This window comes from Canis lupus, chromosome 20 (genome assembly GCF_048164855.1).
Source record: "Canis lupus baileyi chromosome 20, mCanLup2.hap1, whole genome shotgun sequence".
Classification (NCBI taxonomy): domain Eukaryota; kingdom Metazoa; phylum Chordata; class Mammalia; order Carnivora; family Canidae; genus Canis; species Canis lupus.
The window spans coordinates 20,294,244-20,319,564 of NC_132857.1; the positions used below are offsets into that span (position 1 = coordinate 20,294,244).

Genomic DNA, 25,321 nt, shown 5'->3' on the forward strand with positions numbered 1-25,321 from the left:
CTCTTCCTTTGTGTATTACTGTATGAATATCGAGCAGCTAATTCACCCAAACGCATTTTTAGAGAAGGGAGGATCAGAGGGAGAAGGAGAGAGAGAATCATCAGCAGGCTCCACACTCAGCACTAGCCGCCCCCCCCCCCCCCCAACGAGGTCCTGGATCTCACAACTTTGAGATCATGACCTGAGCTGAAATCTGTTGGACACGTAACTGACTGAACTACCCAGGCAACTCAAACACATTTTTTAAACACAATCATTTTTACTGTGTTTCCAAATCAAAGTGCAGAAATAAAACAATTCATAGACATCATTCAAAAGCAAGAGCTTGAGTTAGAGACTGAGCCCCTAAACTTGGAACTTGGATCTAGAACTTCATTCATGTTGACCTCTGTAGCTAAACTATTTGAATTAGTCATCTGTTGCTCTGTAACAGAATCCCCAGACTTGGTGGCTTAAAACAGAAAATATTTTTTTTAATTTTGTCATTTCTGTGGGTCAGAAATTTAGGAGCTGGTTAGCTGAGTAGAGGTGGCTCAGGGTCTCGCATGAGGTTACTGTCAAGAAATCAGAATGTATGATGAAGAGGAATCTTAAGAAAGAAAAATGAGAGAAAAGATGCTTATGATGGGTCTTGAAGGAGGAATAGGAGCTCACCCCTGAACTAAGAGAAATGTACGGGAAGGAAGGTAGAGGCAGGCAGGGGAGATAAAAATGCAAAACCAGGAACCTTTAAATAGTTTATTAGCAAGAAAGCAGCCAGTGGGAGTAAATCTGGTAGAAAAGTTCAAGAAAGTCATTATATATGTTGTTAAAGAATTCTGACTATTGGGGCACTTGGGTGGTTCAGTGGTTGAGCATCTGCCTTTGGCTCAGGTCCTGATCCCAGAGTCCTGGGATGGAGTCGTGAATCAGGCTCCTCTTCCCGCAGGGAGCCTGCTTCTCCCTCTGCCTATATCTCTGCCTCCCTCTCTGTGTCTCTCATGAAAAAAGGAAATAAAATCTTAAAAAAAAATTCTGACTATTTTCCGTAAGCAATTTGGATCTGCTGAAAATCTATTGATTTGCATTTAGAAGGTAAATTAGAGGAGAAAGTAAGAGGCTAATGGAAGACTATTGTAATACGAGGTGGGGAGAGGGAGCCAATATAAGACAAGGAGAGCTGTTATTAGAATCTGCTCCTTCATAGGTGATGGTGGATGGGGTTGGTGAGGGACGTGAAGGATGTAGAAGTACTGCTAGAGTTGTGCATGAATGATTAACACTGATGTCTTTAACCAGGGCAGGGAATGTGAAAGAAAGAGTTAATCTTAGAGGCAAAATGATGAGTTAGGTTTGGACATGTTGGCTTTGAGTTAGCCATAGGACATCCTTGTTGAAATATGAGTAACAGACAGGTAGACAAATGAGTCTAGAGTTCATTTGGTGATTTAGATATGTAGTTGGCAATGGGCAGGCTTGCTGCAGGCTGAGTGACATGGAAACAAATGGAACATGGAGCTATAGCTCAGCAAGAAATCCCTCACATAGATCTGTGCTTCTCAACTGGGACAATTTTGCCCCACAGGGGACATTTGCCAATGTTGGGAGTTATTTTTATTTGTCACGATGTGTGTGTGGGAGGTGCTACTGACAAATAGTGGGTAGAGTCTGGAGATGCTGCCCAACACCCTACAATGCACAGGACAGCTCTGTTTGTCCCCTACAACCAATAATTATCCAGCCCAAAAGGTCAATTGTGCCATGGTTGACTCAGAGGAGCACGTGACTCTTGATCTTGGGCTTGTGAGTTCAAGCCCCATGTTAGTTGTAGAGATTACTAGAAAATAAATAAACAAATGAATAAATAAATAAACAAACTTTAAAAAAATAATGGCCATGGTTGAGAAACCCTGATTTACAAAAATAATCTCTTCTAGGAAATTCTCTACCAGATCATGTGATTATGGTGCGGGGTGTGACTAGGGTCCAATCAGATTTTTCCAAGTTGAACTTTCCCAAGTTCAACTTGGGAAAGAAAGCTTTTATAAAGCTGGAAGAATGTGATCCTGAGGTAATGGTAGCCATGTTTTGCCACAAGGAGAAAGCTGGTGTATGAGAGAGAAAAAAGAGACAGAGAGAGCTATGTGCATATCATCTATCCTACTTCCCCTTTATTGGCATTTCTGTTTTTTTTTTTTTTTCCTCCTGTGAACTTAATGTGGGAGTGAAATTTCCTACTTCCGTAAAGTTGAAACTGCATCTTACTTTCCAAGCCCTTGAGGCTAGAGAGAGCATATGATTAGGTTGTACCAGTCAGAATGGACCATGGGGGACTGATTCAGGAGAGGGTAACTCTGTCAGGGCTGGGCCACACCTGCTCTACTCAGTAGCCCTTGGCTTCTAAACCTTGCATATAGTTGCAAAGCCACTGGGTATCTCATAGGAAAATTGAGGACAAAGTAGCAGGCTCATGATAGTGGCAGGAAAAAGAAATCATCCAGAGCTTAGAGGTTGGATCCATGTGGTTTGTGAAAGGGAAGGATCATATGCTGTGGGGTCACAGTGATACGGTTAGATCAATCTGGCAGGACCTCGCCCTAAATAGACAAAATGCCATCACCACGAACCTGGGCATGTCTTCTGTGAGGCCTGGGGACATTTGAGAAGCCACCTCCCTACACCCCGTAGACATCTCCCAAATTGATGTCTCCTGGTATGTTTGCTGATGGCATCTCCTTTATGTTATTTTAATGTAACTGCCAAATTTATGCAGCAACACGCTTATTTTTGGCAAGGCTCCAACTCAGTTGAACCAATCTGGGTTCGGTTGAGAAAAGAAAGGCCACTCTGTTTAATATAGTTACGAAAAGCTTAATATAAGGTATTAGTGGCTTCCCCAATTGCTAGAAAAATGGCAGTGCAGATCAGGGAAGCCACCAGTGAATACCTCATTCTGAAGTGCCAAAGACAGTAGGGGTTCTCAGGAGATTGCCAGGGAGCTGCTGCAATCCTCAGAAAGCCCACTGACTGTCTTGTTCCGCAGCCTTACACTGGGAACCACCGGTTCACCAGACCTTTTCAGGAACTTGCGAGGAATTTTGTGTGCGGCCATGCCCCCAGTGCAACTCTCACCTCTACTGTTTTCTAAATCTTGGCAAATGCTTCTCCTTGACAAACTCTAGCAAGGGATTCTGGGGAATGTAGTTCCAGGCTCTTCAACCACAGTGGAACCCAGACTTTGTCAAGAGATGTGCCTGGTATGACTGTGGTGTGACCACTTCAAGCAAGGAAAGGACACAAATGTTCCACGGAACTCACCTTCTGGAGATCTTGGCAGAGTAGCGTGGAGAGATCTAAGAGGCAATAGGGCTGAAGTTCTAGCAGGTTTGTTCTATGCCCAGCATTAGTTTGCCAGTGGTAGCTTCTGCATGGAGAAGCAGGCAGTGAGATTTGGCTGTTGTCCAGCCTGCATGCCCCCCCAAAATGATCTCCTAGTCTTGCCAGACATTGTGCCAAGGTGCCTAAAAATCCTTTAATAATTCCTTGCTTCCGATAGTTAGAATGGGTTCTTATTTTTTACAGTTAAAGATCTTGCTGGACACCTTATAAAAATCCCTCTTTTAAGGTAAGCTAGCTTGAATTGGGTTTCTGTCACTTTAAACTAAGAGAGTCCTGATTTAAACAGCTTTGTTAATTTGGGCTGAAAGAAAGAAGCTAGTGGAGGGAAAGGATTTAAATACAGATAAGTGTAAGATCATAATCCTGGGGAATGAACCTTAAACCTCAGGTAGGAAGAGGAGCTTCTCATCCTCTGAGCGAGAAGGGCCGTAAGAATGGGTGTGGACACGATGTATTTGTGGGAGAAGGATGAGAATTCAGGGCAAGTGGGCCTGTTAAGCGGGAATTAAGGCCATTTGCTGGGAGAGATGGCTAGGATCTTAAGTACAATTGAAGACTAAAATCAATATCATGAGGGGTGGAAAAAGAGCTGCACAAGGACAAGGGTTGCTAAGAAATATTGAGGGTCCCACTGAGACTGATTACCCCAAATTTGTTGCAGGGCCAATCTATGGTATGATTGGTTATGTCCACTGACACTCAGCAGCCCACATATGGGGCATGTGATGGCGTGGTCAGGTCATTGGGGCATGTGAAGACAGTAGACTGGACTGTGAAGGGGGTAATAATGACAAGATGGTGGCTGCTATGTCTGCTGACAGGCTGGGGGTTGGGCAGAAAAGACAGAAGCAGGAGAAAGGTTGGTAGGCTGGGAGTAAAGAGAGGAAGTAGAGGTTTGCATCGTGTCGGAGAGTCATAGGAGACAGGCCTGGAATGGTGCGAGAATGTGGAAGACAGGAGGAAGCTGTCAGGGAGTGGGGATTAGATTGGAAGATTTTAGAGGAGAATGGCAGTGTCCAGCGTGTGAGGGTGACTGTTACAGCATCTTTTAGAGAGTGAGTCCTCTTCCTCCCCTTTCTCAGGCAAAATCCCTCCTCAGTTGTTCTGCTCTGAATGTTCATTCTCATTTTATACAAGTAACAAGATGGCATAAAGTGGGGGAGGAATGGGGTATTATAGTTCTAGCTTTGATCCCTGTTTGACTGACTTCGGAGATAGGCACATACCCACCCTGAGGAGGCTTTCCTTGGATAAACCTACCTTTGCTCTCTTACCTCTACCCCAATGTTAATGGAATTCTGCTGTGTCACCTCCTTTAATTTGTTTGACTGCCTGCTCTAACTGGACAGATCCTGTGCATCTTTTTTTTTTTTTTTTTTTTTTTTTTTTTTAAATCACTGTATCCTCAGTGCCAGGGTCTGACACAATTAATTTGTTGAATGAGTGGAGGAAGAACCCCAGATAAAGTAACCAGTGCTGAGAGGACCATAAACTTACCCCAGGAGTAGGAGTGGGTTGGAGCTGGAGGTGAGTGCTGAGAAGTTGGCTATTGATAGGAAAGGCCTACGGCCCTGGAGCAGTGGATTCAGGGGACTTAATTTTGGTTTTTGAGTGGGATGGGAGGGGGACTGAATCATCAGCATGGAAAATGAGGGTGGGGTTTAGTGGTGAGAGATTTTTGGAAGGAGAATGAGGGATGAGAAATTGAAACCAGTCTTCCTGTTATTTTTAGGCATTAAATAAATGAGCTCATCTAATGCTAACCACCACCCCAAATTAGGAAAAATCAAATCATTGTCCAAGGTCACACACTAGTAATGTCATAAAACAAAACTTTACCCACCCAGGGATAAGTCGTCTCCAGAATTCAGAATTCTTGTCTGAGAATATTATCTATTTCTCTGGTAAAATTTTCTTACAAGGTTTCCTTTTAACTTTTTTTTTTCAATCTTCCTCACCCTGAATATCAATGGTTTGCAGTTAATAGCAGCCATTGTTAAACATAAAAACCCCACAGCACACCACAATGGATTCATTCATCCATTCACTCATTCTTTCAAAATATTCAATGTGCAGCTACTAAGTGCTGGGCACCATGCAAGGTGCTGGGGATTCAGTAATAAACTAGAAAAAGTAGCCTTTTATAAGTAGGCTGAGTATTTTTACTGTGTGTTATTGCTAATAACTCTGAAAATTTCAATCAAGCTTAAAACATTCTGTCTGAAAGTTTCTTTTTTTAAAATAAATTTTATTTTATTTTAAGATTTTAGTTATTTATTCGTGAGAGGCACAGAGAGAGAGAGAGGCAGAGACACAGGCAGAGGGAGAAGCAGGCTCCATGCAGGGAGCCCGACATGGGACTTGGACTCGATCCAGGGACTCCAGGATCACTCCCTGAGCCGAAGGCAGATGCTCAACTGCTGAGCCACCCAGCATCCCTGTCTGAAAGATTCTTATGAGAATTTTCTTTACCTAATTATTTATCCACGACCTACATTCCAGTTTCCTGCTAAGGAAGTTGATTCACATTTTACTGGATAAATACATATATTGTTTTAAATAAAAACAGTGGAAGGACATCTAAAGCTAAACGTCTCCTGAGGAGTCTCTGCTTTTAATTTCTGGTGTGCACATGGATCTCAGGAAGGGGAGATTAAAGGGTCTTCTAATAATTTAACACTGTTGGCTCAGGACAAGATTCTGAAAGTAAGTCTGGACCAATTTTCCCTAAGGACACTATAATCACTTGAGATCTGAAGTACAAGGATGGGGAAACCACTAGAATGCTAGCTGCATTCCCATGTCACTGCTGGGATATACAAGTGAGGGGGGCAACTGGGAAAAATCTGCAGAGGAATGCACCTGCACTTCTCACCCCGAGATGCTCATGGGTGGACGAGCTGAGGCCAGGTTGATGGCTTGAATTAAAATTCAAGTAGTTCTTCTGGAGTCCTTGGCAATATCCCATGGGGACCACAGAGGCTTGCATGTGGAGAAGAGTCTAGTTTAGCTGCATGTCAATAGGAGCCACAGATGGAAGACTCTGGATGAGAGAAAAATAGGAGGCAGAAGGGAAATGGCACCAGGAATCATCAGGTTGGCTCCCAAAAGTAGAGGCCTGCCAGGCTTGAATTGGCTGGTGATAGGACAGGCCCTGTGGCAGTAGAGCAGTGGGACCAAGGAGGTTAATTTTGTTTTCATTGTGAGAGTGGGGACTGAGTCCTCAGAATAGGAGCTGAGCGTTATAGTTTTGGGGTGGTAGAGCCATGGAGGAATGAAACCAATCTAACCAGTTGTTAGGCATTTTCACAAATTAGCTCATTTAATCCCAACCACCACTTACTTACTTACTTACTTACTTACTTACTTACTTACTTACTTACTTTATTTATTTATTTATTTATTTATTTATTTATTTATTTATTTTCTAACCACTACTTTATTTTTTAATATTTATTTTATTTTTAAAAGACTTTATCTCTCTCTCTCTCTCTCACACACTCACACACACACAAGAATGCACCCAAGCAGGCGGAGCAGCAGGCAGAGAGAGAGGGAGAAAAAGATATGCAGAGAGATATGAAGCTCAATCCCAGGACCCTGGGATCATGACCTGAACCAAAGGCAGAAGCTCAACCAATTGAGCTACCTAGGTGCCTGGTAACCACCACTTTAGATAAGGAAACCTAGGATCACATGCCTGGTGTGCAGCACAGTGGGGATTTGAACCTAGTTCTCCCTGACCTCAGTGGGTGTGCTCTTTCCAGCTCTAGTGTGAGAGCCAGGGCATTCCTACTTTCCCTTTTTATCTATCTCCTGCCTTACTCCATAGGCATTCTCTCATTTCCTCTGCCTATTATAATTCATGTTCCCGTCTTCTCCCTTTCTCCTTTTAGTAATCACAATTTATAACAACTATATTTATTAAACAAAATCAATTTTATTTTATTTTTTTAAAGATTTTATTTATGAGGGGGAGAGCGAGCGAGCGAGAGAGCGAGCCTGCGCATGGGAAAGGGCAGACGGAGGAAGAGAGAATCTCAAGCTGACTCTGCAGTGAGCATGGAGCCAGATGCAGGGTTCAATCTCATGACCCTGGAATCATGATCTGAGCTGAAATCAAGAGTCAGACACTTAACCAACTGAGCCACCCAGGTGCCCCTAAACAAAATCAAGTTTTAAAGTAGGCTAGTTGAAAATATGTAGTCTTTTAAAACACAAGACTCCTACTCTTCTAAAATGAGGAAAAAGTTTTCTTGTACTAACTTATGCAAAGCCTATTACTCATTTTTCTCTCTCTTTATGGATCATTATATTCAGGGAAAACAGTAGGTCAATGGATATATGATCAAAATATTAGAGCTGACAGATGTAGAAATTGCAGCATCAGGAAGCTTAGTGACTTGTTTAGGATAAAATGTCTAGTTCCTGAATGATCCAAATAATCGAGGGCAAGAGTGAAAGTGGGAAATCCTGAGTTTACAAATAAATTGAGTTTCAAAAGTTTGTTTGTAAATCAGTTATTTGACTTTTGGTATATTTCCTCAATGAAAAGAAAATTTTAGGTAGGAATGCAACCCGATTATCTTACCAGAAAATAGCTGAAATCTATTATTATTATTTTTAAAGATTTTATTTATTTATTCATGAGAGACACAGAGAGACAGAGACAGAGACAGAGACAGAGAGGCAGAGAGACACAGGCAGAGGGAGAAGCAGGCTCCATGCAGGGATCCTGACATGGGACTTGATCCGGGTTCTCTAGGATCACGCCCTGGGCTGAAGGCAGTGCTAAACTGCTGGGCCACCGGTGCTGCCCTGAAATCTATTAATTGTTCCCAAGAATAGTAAAACAACCCCAAATTGTTATGCAATACTTAAATTTAACACAGTATTAAGAGAACACACTGAGTGAGAAGGATTTTAATTTTAAATGCATGAAAGAGAAGCTTAATTGAGAGAATGAATGAATTAACTGGAGGGTCTGGTGGAGATTCTGAGAATGACTTTTGGACTCTGATCAGAGACTTTTGGAAATGGATGATTGATACTGTTTTTAAGAGATAGTAAAGGAAATTTCCTTACTGGCCATTATTTATTATACCCAGGAGTTTAAAAACCATTCATTCAAAATCCATCAATTGAATATACTATTCAAAGCAGCATCTAAGTCACAGTTTCTCTCTACGCACTTTTCACTCTCTGCACAAAAAAGCACTTTCCTTCTGGTTTTGCTGTCCCTAACCAGAGATCATCCTTTTTTTTTTTCTTCATTGAATGACAAAATATCCTCCCTAGAAGCCTAATTCAAATGTCATCTCAATTTTTAGAATCCCTTGACAAGACATTAGCGGTCCCTCCTCTGAAACCGGTTGCATTTTGATTGCATTTCTTTTATGATGTAGTTTGTCTCCTGTTTTAGTTTTTGGGTGCCCAGTACATAGTTATCAAATGCAATTAAATTATAATAATTCCGTTTCTCCTCAAGAAATGCTTTAAAATCACCTTTGCCAAATGATATTCCTAGGTCACCTGGGTGGCTCAGCAATTGAGCATCTGCCTTTGTCTAGAGTGTGATCCTGGAGTCCTGAGATCGAGTCCCTCATTGGACTTCCTGCATAGAACCTGCTTCTCCCTTTGCCCCCCCCCCCCGTCTCTCATGAATAAATAAACAAAATCTTAAAAAAAATAATATTCCCCTCATCCCTAGTCCCTAACCCTACTTTATTTTCTTTATAGTAGCTATCATACTGGACATAATAGATATTTGTTTATTGCCTGTCTCCTCCATCAGAATGTATGACCTACTTTGTTTCATTTACTGCATTATCCTTTCCCCAGCACCTAGAATGGTGTCTGGTTCAGAGTAGGAGTTGAATAAATCAATGTAACTGGAAGCAAAAGAATACTAACTGGGGTATATAAGACACTGGATTTCATAATTCATTAGTTCTATCAGAGCTTAGCTGCAGGACACAGAGCAAGTCATTAACCCATGATGGGCCTTTCCCTATAGAATCAATAAGATTTTTAGGTCTCATGTAATTTCATTACTCTGAGAGTAGGAAATGAGAGACAATGAACAAATCGAGTTCAGGTAGATGTGTGTGTGTGTGGGGGGGGGGGAAGAACGCTCTAGGCCAGTTACAGGAGCTACGTGGTGAAAGGCACAAAGAAAGCAAAAAGCATAAGTGAGGACAGAAAGATGCAGAGCAAGGGCTGCCTTCAGGCGCATGAGCCTGTCAAGAATGTCATGGGAGCTGTGAAGTGGAGAGCTGGGGGCCATACAGAGATGTTGGCCTGGTTGGGAAGAGGCTCCCAGAGAAGAGGAAAGGCAACTAATAAAAGGGGGCGGGGGTAACGTGTATGTTGCAAGCTCCACATACTTTTAAATTTTGCCTTCTTTTCCAGTAAACAACCACTCTGCTGCGACTTTGTCAGGCTCTGATTAAACATGTGGCTCACACGTGAAAGCAAATGAAATGTTCTATACAAAGAATCACATTAAAAAAAAAAAAGAATCACATTAGTTCTCCATTTAATTTGACAAGACTTCTGGACTCCTCAAAGCAGGCTAGATTCTAATCTCTTATCCTGACATCTCCGCAGCACTGCTCTTCTCATCTGAGAGTATGTTATCTCTGTCTAGTGTCGCAAGCTTCTCCTATGGCCTGGTCGCCCCTGCCCTGGTGCCTCTCCTCCCCCACACCAGGGAGCCTAAGAAGGGCGCTATTTTTCTTTTCCTGTGCCAGCCTGGTACAGTATCCCGGAGTCAGTCTCTGTCTCTCACTCTCCTATACTTACGCATATTTCTTTTTTCTTTAATATTTTATTTACGAGAGAGAGAGAGAGAGAGAGAGAGAGAGAGAGAGAGAGGCAGAGACACAGGCAGAGGGGGAAGCAGGCCCCATGCAGGGAGCCCGATGCAGGACTCTTTCCCGGGTCTCCAGGATCACGCCCTGGGCAGAAGGTGGTGCTAAACCGCTGCGCCACCCGGGCTGGGCTGTCCACTTGTTCATACTTACTACAGACTATAGCTCAAAGTTAAGTTTCATTAAAGGTCTAGGCTTGGTTTGTAAAATAGGATCTGACCCAGGCAGGGGTTTTGAAATTTCCTACAGAGGCTGCCAAAGGGCTGCATGCATTACAGAGAGGGCCATGGAAGAAGTAACCACGGACCCTTTTTGTTTGCTTAGAAACACACTTGGGAAATGGTCCTCAAAGCTTCACCCGTTTTCTATACCAAGGTCATTGCCGCCCTGTCCTTGGGCGCAGGGACCGTCTCGCCTTGCAAGAAGTGAGCCGGCGCGGGCAGCGACGCAGCAGCTGAGGCCGCCGTTCCTGCGGCCACGGAGGGAGGAGGAGCCCCAGGGCCCCACGGCCCGGAGTCCCGCCCGCAGTCCCCACGCCCTTCCCGCGGCCCTTTGGCGGCAGCGCCCCCTCCGGCTTCCAGGCGGCGGCCGCACCCCGGCTGCGCGGCCCAGGACCCGCGGCGCCCCGCGCAGGCGCACTGAGGCCGGGGAGGGGGCGGGCCGGGCTCGCGGGGCCGGCCGCGGGGTGCGAGGGAGGGGCGCGGCGGGCGGGCGGCGTTTCCGCTGCTCCCAGGGCGCTCGCAGCCGCTGCCCGGAGCCTCTTCTGCTCGCGTCCCCGGCCCGGCTCCCTGCGAGGCTCGGCGCGCTTAGGTCCCGGTGCACCCTCGGGTGAGCGCTCGCCCAGCGGGGCTGGGGCTGGGGCTGGGGCTGCGGCTGCGGCTGCGGCTGCGTCGGGGAGGGGGCCGCGGGCAGGACCGGCCTGGGGCTCGCTAAACCCGCCGTGTCTGTCTGTCTGTCTTGCAGTTTGGCATCCCCCTGCCTGGACCCGAGCAGTCGCCATGGCACAGGTACGGCCGTGCGCCCCGGCGCGGCGCGCGCGTTCGCCCGCTTGTAGGCTGACTCCGGGGGCTGTAGGGCTGGTCGGAGCCAGAAGAGTCGCGGCCCGCGGAAGGCGCCTCCGGGAATCGGCCCCCGCCCCGCTGCTGCGCCCCCGGCTCCTCCCGCGTCGTGCCCGCCCGAACCTGCCCCCGAGCGGCCCGTGGGGCGCGGCCGCGGGTGACGTGGCGGGCTCTGGGCGCCCCCTCGCCGCGAGGGACTGTCGGGCGCCCGCGCTGGATCCCGAGACGCCGCGTAACCCGGCCGGGCAGGGAGCGCTCCTAGCGCTCGGGCGGCGGGAGCGGCTTTGTCCCACGTCTGGCTTTGGTTGCCTGCCTGCCTGCCTGCCTTCCCTTCCTCTCCTCTCCCCTCCTTTCCCTTCTCTCCCCTCCTTTCCCTCCTCTCCCCTCCTTTCCCTCCTCTCCCCTCCTTCCCCCTCCTTCCTCTCCTCTCCCCTCCTTCCTCTCCTCTCCCCTCCTTACCCCTCCCTCCCCTCCTTACCCCTCCCTCCCCTCCATTTCCTCCTCTCCCCTCCTTTCTCTCTTCTCCCCTCCTTTCCCTCCTCTCCCCTCCTTTCCCCTCCTTTCTCTCTTCTCCCCTCCTTTCCCTCCTCTCCCCTCCTTTCCCTCCTCTCCCCTCCTTTCTCTCCTCTCCCCTCCTTTCCCTCCTCTCCTCTCCCTCCCCTCCTTCCCCTCCCCTCCTCTCCCCTCCTCTCCCCTCCCCCCTTTCCCTCTTCTCCCCTCCTTCCTCTCCTCTCCCCTCCTTCCCCTCCCCTCCATTTCCTCCTCTCCCCTCCTTTCCCCTCCCCTCCTTTCCCTCCTCTCCCCTCCTTTCCCTCCTCTCCCCTCCTTTCCCTCCTCTCCCCTCCTTTCCCTCCTCTCCCCTCCCCTCCTTTCCCTCCTCTCCCCTCCTTCCTCTCCTCTCCCCTCCTTCCCCTCCTTTCCCTCCTCTCCCCTCCCCTCCTTTCCCTCCTCTCCCCTCCCCTCCTTTTCCTCCTCTCCCCTCCTTCCCCTCCTCTCCCCTCCTTTCCTACCGTTTCCTGTGTTATTTTAATACCAAGGGTGGGCAATGGCTTTTTCCAGTAGAGCTCTGGTGAGCTTTTTCCAGTTGCTCAACCCAGTTTTACAGAAGGGAACTGTTCCTTGTAGGCACTGCTTCGCCCCCCCGCCCCCAGCAAAGCAAAAGATTACACAGAAGAGCTGTTTTTCCTTAAGTAACCAACTCGTGGAACGAGTTCTAAATTGAATTTGCCTTGGGAATGTTTCAGAATTTGATTACCTAATATTGGCCTTCTTTGCTCTTCTTAATATTTATCGAAAATACGGGAAAGAAAAAAAATCATTCATACAGCAGTCTTTTATTTTTTTTTAAAGACTTTATTCACGAGAGAGACAGAAAGAGAGAGAGAGAGAGAGTGAGTGAGAGAGAGAGAGAGGCAGAGGGAGAAGCAGGCTCCATGCAGGGAGCCTGACGCCGGACTTGATCTGGGACTCCAGGATCACCACCTGGGTGGAAGGCAGAGCTAAACCGCTGAGCCACCCAGGCATCCACACAGAATTCTTTTTAAAAGTGACTGTGTTGGGGGAATCCCTGGGTGGCTCAGCGATTTGGCCTGCCTTTGGCCCAGGGCGTGACCCTGGAGTCCCGGGATCAAGTCCCTGCATGGAGCCTGCTTCTCCATCTGCCTGTGTCTCTGCCTTTCTCTCTCTCTCTATGTCTATCATGAATAAATAAATAAAATCTTAAAAAAAAAAATGACTGTGTTGTACAGTCTTTTGTGAATAGAATATCAGTGCTAACAACTCCACTGCAAAACCAATTTTACAGATCTCAGCAATCAAACTGGCTTGTCCAGATAATTTTTCTAAAACCAGTATCTTAACTGTTCAGACAATGCTCTCTTTATACTCTGAATTTATTAAAACAACAACAAAAAAGATGCAAACAAAACTGACATCAAAATTGAGTAAGGCTTCAAGGTCCTTTCCAAGAGAAAATGGGAGGTTTATGGTGACTTGGTAACTTTATTAAATTTGTGCAGTGCTTTCATTGTTAGTTACTTCCTCATTTTCACTTAAGAAGCCAATTCTCATATTACTTCAAATGGAAACTTTGGTTTAGGTTCTTCTCATGTAAAGGATATTTTTAGGTGGAATTAACTTTCCTTCACTAAGGGTTGTTTTTCTTATCCTGATATATTGTTGTGGTGATGTACATGATGATTGAACAAACATCAAAGAATAATTCCCTTTATCCTTGCTCATTTGGCTGTTTCTTGAATCTCTTTTGTAAGTTGACCCAGTGATGTCTGAAGTTTCTCAATCAATTCCTTTTAATTATGTGGACTCCAGATAGCACAAACGAACAGGTTTTTCAAATTGTGAACTTAGTAATTTCAAATAATGAAAAGTTTAAAGGCTACTATATATAGAAAATCTGGGGGATCTCTGGGTGGCGCAGCGGTTTGGCGCCTGCCTTTGGCCCAGGGCGTGATCCTGGAGACCTGGGATCGAATCCCACGTCAGGCTCCCGGTGCATGGAGCCTGCTTCTCCCTCTGCCTGTGTCTCTGCCTCTCTCTCTCTCTCTGTGACTATCATAAATAAATAAAAATTAAAAAAAATTAAAAGAAAATCTGGGAGAATGGTGGTTTGCATTATAAAATTAGGTGTCTTTTCTCTATCACAGTATAATTCCAGGACTGTTTTCTACCAAAACCAGTTTTTAGTCATCATAAAAGCTGCAAATAATGTTAAGAAAGCTACAGTGTTGAATTTTGTAATAGCTTTGTTATTTGTTCTCCTTGGAAATCATGAAAGTAAAACATTTTGTTAAAATGTTTAATATTAAGATAGAGTTTTGTTGTTTTTATACTTATACATTTAATGGTATGCAGGATGCCCACATTAAAGACTTGCACTTCTGCTTGTCAAAAAATTCCCTTGGACCCCAGCGTAATTGTAGGAAAGCTGAAGTAGTTTCAGTGTTAGATTTCAAATGGTTTCTATGGTAGCACATTTTGTTGACCTGTGGTTATGGGAACCAGGGATGCCTGAGACTTAGAGGTGCACATTTCATCAGTTTAAAACATATCATTAAATATTATCTCTTATTTACTGAAGAATTAAAATGTAGACTCCCACAGCAGTAATTCTTCATGTTTATAAACTGTACCTTCCATACCAGTGTTTTGTCTTTTTACTTGACCTAGGGATCGCCCTGCCAATCTGCAGAGATCCAGGAATCAATTATATATGTAGCTCATGGCCATGATTGTCTTGTTAAGAATTTTATGAGAAAGCATTGACTGATTGATCTTTGATAATTGAAGTTTCTGTTTTTATAAAAAATATTAGGGATGCATTGTACTCTTGTGTATATTTATATTGATGTTTTTTGTTTATTTGTTATAAATTATAAATTTTTATCTTATAATTAGTAAATTCATATCAATGCAAATTTTAAAAATTTTACCCTAATAATATCAGTATAGGGAGACAAAGCCATGACAGATATTGTGAACTGCATAAAAAAGTGCTTTATATTATCATATTGGGTAAATACTTTCAGAGCTGGAGGTATTTGTGAAATAACCACCACTTGGGCTCTGCCCTTCTCTTTCTGGTCCTAACCCTCATCCACTAGCATTGAAACATGGGGGTCTACCAGTTGACTATTACCATGGAGAGAAGTAGTCTAACACGAGGCTTCTCAGTCTTTCTCAAAGAGAACACACAGGGTAATTATATCTTCTCCATGACATACAAGAAAAATATGGATTACAAATGTACTTACATATAAATGATTCCTGGATAATATTTTTTTATAGCTTTAAAATCTTTCACTTGAATGGTTTTGTATTTATCTGATTTGGAACCTGTTATTTTAGTGTAAATTTTGCTAAATGAATGATAAATTATTATATTATTGAATCACTGACATTTTCTACTGTGCTAAATATGAGTTCAAGCTAGTTCAAGATCTTTAATAAGGAATGGCCAAAGAGCCTTTAATTGCCTGAATTATCTATATATAGTAAAAATTTTTTAACCTTTTTAAATTTAAATTCAGTTTGCCAACATATAGTATAACACCCAGTGCTCATCTCATGTGCCCTCCTTAATGCCCTTCACCCATTCCCCATCCCCCTACCCACCTCCCCTTCTGCAGCCCTTTGTTTCCCAGAGTTTGGAGTCTCTTATGGTTTGTCTTCCTCTCTAATTTTTCCCTGCTCAGCTTCCCCCTTCCCTATGGTCTCTTTCACTACTTCTTATATTCCATATATGAGAGAAACCATAAGATAATTGTCTTTCTCTGATTGACTTACTTCACTCAGCATGATACCCTCCAGTCCCATCCATGTCATTGTAAATGGTAGTATTCATCCTTTCTGATGGCTGAGTAAATTCCATTGTATACATATACCACATTTCTTTGTAGTAAAATATAGATTAGGATTACCTGTTTACCCGTGACCTGTGGGTCTTTGGGTTACTGTCTCTCAGTTCCTGATACCTCTGACTCTTGTTTATATTTTGGATGCTGAGAAAAATCTAGATCCCAAATTGCTTGGCTGCTTTACAAGTCACTGAGCAATTCATTGGCATTCAGTAAACCTTAATTGCCTTATCTAGATCTAGTCCCCCTGGACACAGGTGGCAAGCTAGTGAGTTGGGCAATCTGTGCTTTGTTTTGTTTTGTTTTAGTGACTTAGAAATGTAAAGTGATAGGAATATAATATTTTTACATCCTAGATCGATTTCTGAAATAAATTTTATTCATATAACTTGTATATTATCTAAAACTGTTGATCTTTACAAAAACTAGTATTCCTAAGATCTTTGCTTTAAGTGTTTTTTGGACCCACACAGCCTTTCAGTGGTTTGTATAATTTTAGTAGTTTATATAGTATGTTTAGTAGTTTATATAATATGTAAACCTATATGCAATTGATTTACTAGAATGAATGTATATTCTAGTTGGTATCATTTCTTTGGACACTTGTTCCTAACTGTTCTCTTTGCTTCCCATTCATGCATGCATTCATGAATGTATGAAGTTTTTGAGTTCCCACTATGTACCAGGTATTGTTAGATGTGGGAAATAAAAAAGGAAATGGAACAAAAATTTATTTGTATAACAGATGCATTGCTAAGTCTGTTTATGCATTATTTAGTGCTCGTAATACAGTTTCAGAAGGAAGTATTACTATTTCAATTTCACAGAAGGGAAAATTGAGGTTACTTACCAGGCAGCAATAGGATGGGACAAGGAGGAAAGACATTTGTAGAGACAACACCCGCAAAGATGAATGCTCAGAAATATGAAGGAGTTTGGCTTGGCCAGGAGTATGGTATTGCTGGAGTGAAGCTGCCATCAGGTGGGTAGATGGAACCCTGTCTTGGAAAGGGATGCTGGAAGGAGCTAGAGAATACGAACCATTTTGTAGGTAAGGAGAGCTATCAAGGAGTTGTGAGTTGGGATGTGCCATGGTTAGCTTTGTATTTAACAAAGATCACCCCGGTACCAGTGTGACGTTGCATTTCTGAGGGCCGCAGAGACTGCATGGTGGTGCAGGGGGGTGGGAGGGAAAGAGAGAGAAGCTGGATATTGGAAGACTACTTAGGAATCTGCTGCTGTGATCACAGGGAAATCTTAAAGACAAGCTAAGCAGTGGTTGGAACTTTATTTTTTTTAATAATAAATTTATTTTTTATTGGTGTTCAATTTGCCAACATACAGAATAACATCCAGTGCGCATCCCGTCGAGTGCCCCCCTCAGTGCCCGTCACCCATTCACTCCCACCCCCCGCCCTCCTCCCCCCTCCACCACCCCTAGTTCGTTTCCCAGAGTTAGGAGTCTTCATGTTCTGTCTCCCTTTCTGATATTTCCTACCCATTTCTTCTCCCTTCCCTTCTGTTCCCTTTCACTATTATTTATATTCCCCACATGAATGAGAACATATAATGTTTGTCCTTCTCCGACTGACTTACTTCACTCAGCATAATACCCTCCAGTTCCATCCACGTTGAAGCAAATGGTGGGTATTTGTCGTTTCTAATGGCTGAGGAATATTCCATTGTATACATAGACCACATCTTCTTTATCCATTCATCTTTTGATGGACACCGAGGTTGGAACTTTAGATAGGAGGGGACTGAGAGAGTAGGCAATAGGATGCATGAGTGGGGTCGTAGTTGGTGGTGAAGGATCTGGTCAGAGTCAAGAAGAGTGGCTTGCTTAATTGCATGGTTCATTTGTGTTTTTACGAAAAGAATACAGGTTTGAGGTGGGGGACAAGACAGTAGATTTGTTAAATTTGAGTTCTTATAAAACATTTAGAAGGCGCTGTCTGTATGATATTTAAATCCTCTGTCACCTCTGTAGGTCATTTATTTATGTTTTATTTCTCTTCCTACAACTAAGATGATTTGAGGCTAACATTTCCTACCTTTGTGTAGGACCAGACATATTTATTAGATTTCTGCCCCTTGTTTAGATAGAAAAGGAGATAAAATTGTGAATCCATGTACTCTTCTCTAAAATGAGAAATCTGTAATCTTGTTTTCTGAAACATTGGTGAATGAATTGGTTAGTGATACAGCTTTTCAAGTACTGTACATAGAATGCTCAGTTGAACAATTAGGTAAAACAGCCCCCCCACCCTCGCCAAATGTGTACTCATTGGAGGCTAATGCATTTGCCTACTTTAATTCAAGGGATCACCATTATTCATGGACAGTTTAACTTTCTATTTGTTGGTATTCGCCAACGGAAGGCATTTTTATACTGGCAGGGAGTCATAGTCATGGGAGCATTAAAGAACAACAAAAACCTAAATCATATTGGTAAAATCTTTATTTCATTATCAAAACTTCTACCTCTGTGCATATAACTTAAATTATTTACAGTGTTGCTTTTTCCCCTTACGCTTGATTTTAAGAAAGGGATCAAAGGCAATGTTTCAAAGCCAATATGAATTTAAGACTTCGGACTTAATTTTCACTGTTTTTGATGGAATTGGAGCAAAGGTATGAATTAAGGGCTTGAGATCTTATTTCTCACCCCCTGGTGTTTTTGTTTGTATCCCTCAGTCTTCTTGGAGGTTCTAGTTTTTTTCTTTTTTTCTTTTTTTAAAAACTTTTAAAAGAAATATTTATTTGACAGAGAGAGAACAGAAGGGAGGAGCAGGAGAGGGAGAAGCAGGCTGAAGGCAGATGCTTAACTGAGCTACCCAAGCGCCCCTAGTTTTTGTTTTTGTTTTTTTTTCCCCTGTTATTTATTTTACCTTGCAACTTAGATAATAATCATGTCATGCTGATTTTCCCCTCTTTTCTTGCTCATTTTATTTTCCTTGTACAGTGATTTTTAATTTTTTTCTTTGCTCATCAGCAGGACCCATTATTATAGGAAATATTACTGGGCCTGTACTGTGTACATCAGATAGGACCTGAACTCCTGTGGCTGGGGAGTGAGAGCTCATTTGTCATTCCACTTCCCCACTTTTTTTGGTGTTCTCTCCAGAGGCTTTTTGTGACACCCGAACCTCAGAAGAACCATACTTAAAAATCACTGTGTGACTGCTTAGCAGTTGCTCAGCGGTACTGGTTTGCTTCATAGTTAGTATTATGTGGAATGTTGCATAGATGTTTGATTAAGTATTGGTTTCATTGGAGACAGATTTAAAGAGGGTTTAGTTGTCTTCTCTACCTTCAGGAAAGCTTCAGTTTAAAATGTTCCAGACAGGGGTGCCTGAGCGGCTCAGCAATTGAGCATCTGCCTTCAGCTCAGGGCGTGATCCTGGGGTCCTGGCATCGAGTCCTGAATTGGGCTCCCAGCAGGGAACTTGCTCCTAACTCTGCTTTTGTCTCTGTGTCTCTCATGAATAAATAAAATCTTAAAAAAATAAAATGTTCCAGACAAGTGAAAGTTTTCTCATCTTTAAATTTGAAGTTGTTGTTTCTGTATTTTTTTTCCTGTTTCTTTAAATTCTGTCTATGAAAGCAACCCTTCCCTTGTTTTTTGGTTTAATTTTATTCATTTTATTTTGGCATACCTAGTCTGAAGGGAAAGAACTTTCTCATTTAGAATAAACGGACAAAAAAAGCCAACAAAATTATAGAGCTAGCAGAGTGGATAATTTTGAAGGTGAGAGTTAAAAAAGCAAATTCTATGTTTTGGCCATGTATTGTCTGAGAATAATAGTTGTCTGAGATAATAATTCCCTTGATCAGGCCTTGGTGGCAGGGAATGAAGGTGATTAAGGATGGACCAGGATTGGGTGAAGGAACAGTATCTGCTTACGGTTGGAATTAACCCTGGTAAGGTATAAATGTTTAACTTGAGGCTAGTGGATACTATGGGACAACGGAAAAGCCCTCTTGTGTGAGTCATGGAAAGTCACATTGGCCTACTGCAGACAATTTTGTGTGGGCAGGAATGGGGTTTGGACAGGATGTCCAAACAAGGTTTCTGCCCATGTGACTCACATCTGTGATTCACATCTGGTCTCTTACTACCACTACGTGGCTTTGGCTCTCTTTGACAGTGACTCGGATCGTGTGGAATGTAGCATGTGCTTCCCAATTTCTAGAAAGCTCTCAACAATACAACCAGCAGTTATTTCCTCTTCATAGTTAGTAGCCGAGATTCTGAGGATACTCCTCTTCCTTCCCTCTTCCACCTCATTTCCTTCAATCTCAGTGGTCAGATGTCTTTTTAAGGCAAATCTCTCTTGTCTCCTCTGTTCTTAACCTCTCTACCTGCTAGCAACTCCATAGACTTATAAACTGGATAAAGTTAGAGTGAGTTTTTAAAAGCATTTTTTTTTTAACCCATCATTTGTAAAATCAGAGTTCATGGAGGTGCTCTGCCTGACAATTCACTTTTTGGTGTTCTCCAATCAGGCTTTTACCGCTATCATAGACCTTGTCCTTACCAGATCCGGCACACACTTTTCACTCTCACTTGCTGTTTGACTTCTCTGTGATATTGGACATTGCCTTTTCTTCCTTTCTTCCTGGAACATTTTTCTCCTTTGGGTTCTCCATGCCATCACCCTCTTTGGAGATTTTCTTTTTGTCTTTGGGAGGCTATGCAGCATCATGATTAATAGCCTGCAGTTCCCTGGCCTGTATTCAAGTACCAGCTCTGCTACTTTGCTTGAGGTTCCCTTGGATGATTTTCCAAACCTTTCTAAGTCAGTATGTTTCTTCATCTGTAAGATGAGATGATCCATGTGAAGCTCTGAACATCATGCTTGGCTCATTGCCACATGGAGCAAATATTACCTGCCCAGTGCAGGGGCTTGAACTCATGATCCTGAGAAGGGGACCTGAGCTGAGATCAAGAGTCAGATGCTTAACCGACTGAGCCACCCAGGCACCCCTTAGCTGCCATTCCGATTGGAGGTGACCTTCCCTTTTCTGCTGGCTCTCCTTGCCACCCCACTAGCATTGCCTTTTGCGATAGCCTCCTCACACAGCTCCAGTTACCACCTATGTGCTATGGTAACTGACACAGCCTGCTTCTCTTCCAGTATGCCTACTGGAGAGAAATGTAAAACCAGTCGTTCTATTCCCCATCCAAAAAAGGGATCATCCTAATTGGTTCCCTTCTGCTTTGGTTCCATTCCTGTCTTTTTTCTTTCCATTTTCACTGCTACTAGCTTTGATCAGGTCCTATCTTCGTCTGTGTTAGTTGTCTTTAAAACAGTCTAACTGTCTCCACTCTTGCACAGTCCATTCCATCATCTCCACTGCTGCCCTGGTAATACTACTGTGCAGAGCTGACACTGTTCTTCCCTACTGAAACATCTCTACTGACTTCCCCTTGTCTACAGGATAAAGTTGGCACTTCTTAGCATGGCTTTCCAGCTTCCCCTCACCTCCCACCATGACTTTTCCCTCATTTGTTTTTCTGTGCCTACTTACTACTTGTTTCATTCTGTTCAGACTCTTAACCCTTTGTCGAAAGCAAGATTTTTTCATCCTTTCATGTTTTTATGCATGCTGGGTTATACCTTCCTGTATTTCTCTATTTTCCTGAACTTGCCTTGGAAAATCACAGGCAACTTTCAAGAGATTTTTTGGGGAAGTTTTCCTGGTATCTTTTCTTTCCACTCTCCCCAGCTTAGTACCTCCTTTATGTGTTTATGTACCCTGATGAAGCCTGTGTGTGTATATACTCTACTGTACTAGATTATTTACATGCCTGTCATGTTCTGTTGACTTTAGAGAGCATCATTTTTTCCTAGTGATTAGTACAATACTTGGCATGTGGAAAGCAATCAAAAAATGGTTATTGAGTGAATGAACAGACAGGGGAACTAAGTTACCGGTCAATCCTAAATTCACACATTGAAAGCATATGTGGTATTTATTCATTTTTTATGATGATACATTGATGGTGTCTTCATAATCAATTTAAAGTGGCCCCACTAAGCGGAGGAAAACTATAGTGTGGTCTGAGAGATATGACTTTCCTATTCCTTGCCAATTTTGGAATACTGTTTTCTCAAATCTTATCAATTTCTCTCTTAATCTAGATTCATAAATATGAATCAACTTATGTTGAACCATATGAAACTGCCAGAAATTTTTTCCTTGTAGGTGGTTGTGCTTCTATGCATTCATAATAAAGCACACATGATTATAAACCCAACAGGTATTCTCAACCTTCCCTCCCTTATAGCTGTTTTTTTTTAGCTTTATTTTTTTATTTTTATTTTTTAAAAGATTTATTTATTTTAGGGAGAGGGAGAGTGTGTGCACATGCATGAGAGCAACGGGAGGGGCAGACTGAGAGGGAGAGAGAGTCTCAAGCAGACTCCTCGCTGAGTGTGGAGCCAAGGTAGGGCTCCATCTCATGACCCCGAGATCACAATCTGACCCAAAACCAAGAGTTGGACACTCAACCAACTGAGTCACCGAGGTGCCCCTCTTCAGTATTACATAGAACCTTAACAGGAGTTTTGAAGGATTTTAAAAGTATTTATAAGTAAAAGTAAATGCTGAGATCCTCCTTTTATCATAAGATAAAAGTTTAGGACTCAGTATTGATAAAGCCTTCTAATTCTAAAGAACTAATGATATTACAGATTTTGAGGAGGAAACTTTAAAATATTTTGATGATTAAAAGCACTACACATATGATAAAATCAGTATAACAAGAAACCTTATGAAGAATGTCTTCCAATATACTTTCAATATAAAATTCTAAACTCAAAGATTTAGCATATGAATTATCAAATATCTTTTCAGGCTCTACCAGGTTATTTTAAAATTCCTAAGTAAATATAAAGAAACAGGAGTAAATGACAAGTTATGTAGTAAGAGTATTGCTTTGAGTTGAATGCCTAGGGTAGGAGTTTTAATGAAGTTTTAGTGAAGTTTTAATGAAGGTTCAGCATGTTCCTCGATCAAAGTGGCAAGAGACTTGAAGGAATCCTGTAAGGAAGTGCCTTTTGTGGATCAGGGGTGTCATTGGGGCTTAGACACTGGGGGTGATGCCCAAGAGAAGAGGGCCTTGGGAGCCAGACTTACCATTAATGGTATTAGAGGTGGGCCAGTTTGCTAATCCAAACTGTAAGTGGTCCTCTTCCCATTTTATTTTTTTTATTTTATTATTTTATTTTATTTTATTTTATTTTATTTTATTATTTTATTTTATTAAGATTTTATTTATTCATGAGAGACACACACACACACACACACAGAGACAGAGTGTAGGCAGAGGGAGAACCAGGCTCCATGCAGGGAGCCCAACGTGGGACCCGATCCCGGGACCCCAGGATCACGCCCAGGTCCAAAGGCAGGCGCTAAACTGCTGAGCCACCCAGGGATCCCCTCCTCTTCCCATTTTAAATGGGGTTATCAAATGGTAAATTTATTTAAAGACTGATATATATAGAGAGCAATGGGTTGCTTTGTTATTATTTGCTTTGTCGTATTAGTCATGCCATGAACTAATCACTGTGTTTCCTGTCTCAGGTTCTTAAAGGCACCGTGACTCCCTTCCCTGGATTTGATGAGCGGGCTGATGCAGAAGTTCTTCGGAAGGCCATGAAAGGCCTGGGTAAATTCAACCTTTCTTTTGTTCTTAAAAAAAAAGGGATCCCTGGGTGGCACAGCGGTTTGGCGCCTGCCTTTGGCCCAGGGCGCGATCCTGGAGTCCTGGGATCGAATCCCACATCGGGCTCCCGGTGCATGGAGCCTGCTTCTCCCTCTGCCTATGTCTCTGCCTCTCTCTCTCTCTCTCTGTGACTATCATAAATAAAAAAAAAAAAAAAAAGCCGTTTTGTTTTTCCAAACAAAAAGTGACTAATTTACAGTAAGATCAATTTTAGAATATTTTTAGTTAAAATGTATAGAAAGAGAGAAGATACATGAAGGTCACAAAATAATATGACTCATCATCCCTAATATTCAGTCTCTGAACTGAATATGAGGTTAAATTTGGCCTCTTTGTTTTTTAGCTTTTCAGCTTTACTTGGAAGGTAGCTGACCAAGTGGATCAGCAGACATTCCTAAGAATGATCAGCTCTCTAGTTCTGCAGTCTCTTACATTCAAATATCTTCTCTTTCCCCAGTCTCCTGTCTAGCCATGTATAAACCTCTCATCTTGGGGATTTCTACACAGAACTGATCCTCTGTCCTCAGGCTCCTTCTACACTTGTGTCCATGTGTGGGGATCCACTTTCTTCAAATTTGGCTCTAACCCCATCAACTCTCCATTTGAACATCTTGTGAGATTTCCTGTTGTAGCAGGATTAGCATTAGCTTTCTGGCCATGCAAGGTCTTCATTAGTAACCCAGCCCACTTTGTTGGACTCAGCTCACATTGCTGCTCCTTGTGTTCTCTGACCCAGCCATTCTGGGTTATTTGCTATTCATGAAACCCTGTATTTTCCTACTGCTGAGCTTTTCCCTCATTTTTCTTTTTTTAAGGATTTTATTTATTTATTCATGAGAGACACAGAGAGATGGGGGGGCGGGGCAGAGACATAGGCAGAGGGAGAAGCAGGCCCCATGCAGGGAGCCCAATGTAGGACTCCATCTGGGACCCTGGGATCACACCCTAAGCCAAAGGCAGATGCTCTACTGCTGAGCCACTCAGGCGTCCCGCTTTTCCCTCATTTTAAAAGCCTGTCGTCTTTCTTTATATCATTGCCTGATAAAACCCTTCCATCCTTCATGACTCTTTTGGGTGTCACCTTCTCCATGAAGCTTTTCCCAAAACTCTTCCCACCTATCAGCAAGAGAACCTCTTTTGAAACCCAATTCAACACCTGGACCTCTCCTAAGGCACTTGTAACATTCTGCCTTAGCTCAAGGTTGTCTGTGTGTTTTTGCATTTTTTTACCCTAAATTGTAACTTGAAACCAGGGTCTATATCTTTCTCCTCTCTTAATCTCCTATAACACTTAATACATGCCCTGTGAATATCCATTGTTTAAGGAACTATTTGTTGCAAGAAAAACTAGGTGCACTAAGTTTCTAAAAAGTTAGGAGTATTTTTCTTCCTACTTCACAAAATACATCAGGAAGGGGGTGTATTTTATATTGAAAATATAACATGTTATGTATTGTACATTTTGTAGTTTAATAAATTATTTAATGAAATCTATTTTATGAAGTAAGGAATCAAAGTGACTAGCGAGCTGGTCCCAAAGGTTTTTGAGACAGTGGGCATGTGGGAGCCAAGATTTAATTCTTTGAACATAAATTGCAGGCACTGATGAGGAGAGCATCTTGACTCTGTTGACATCTCGCAGTAATGCTCAGCGCCAGGAAATCGCCGCGGCTTTTAAAACTCTATTTGGCAGGGTAAGACTGCACCTCATCTTGAGTTAGAATGTGAGAGCCCCTCTATGGCTTAAGACTAGTTTGAACTCTCTGAATATTCTTTTGTAAACATTATTCCATTATTCTGACTTTGCTATTCCTTTTCTCTTTGCAAGTTTCTTGATTATCAGCTGTTGGTTTACAGTGCTTACCCAACTTATCTCCATAATTATTTTTCCTTGCTTGATGCTAC

General features: G+C 42.8%; 1 protein-coding gene across 1 annotated transcript in view; it reads left to right on the top strand.

Annotated features, from left to right (window-relative positions):
* Positions 1-10,922: 10,922 nt before the first annotated feature.
* The window catches only part of ANXA5 (annexin A5), a 30,207-nt gene continuing 15,808 nt past the window's right edge, over positions 10,923-25,321 (top strand). The window contains exons 1-4 of the mRNA XM_072788550.1: positions 10,923-11,078; positions 11,214-11,257; positions 23,275-23,359; positions 25,016-25,110. Coding sequence (XP_072644651.1) covers positions 11,249-11,257; positions 23,275-23,359; positions 25,016-25,110 — 189 coding nt within the window. The 5' untranslated portion in view covers positions 10,923-11,078; positions 11,214-11,248. The remainder of the gene's footprint in view (positions 11,079-11,213; positions 11,258-23,274; positions 23,360-25,015; positions 25,111-25,321) is intronic.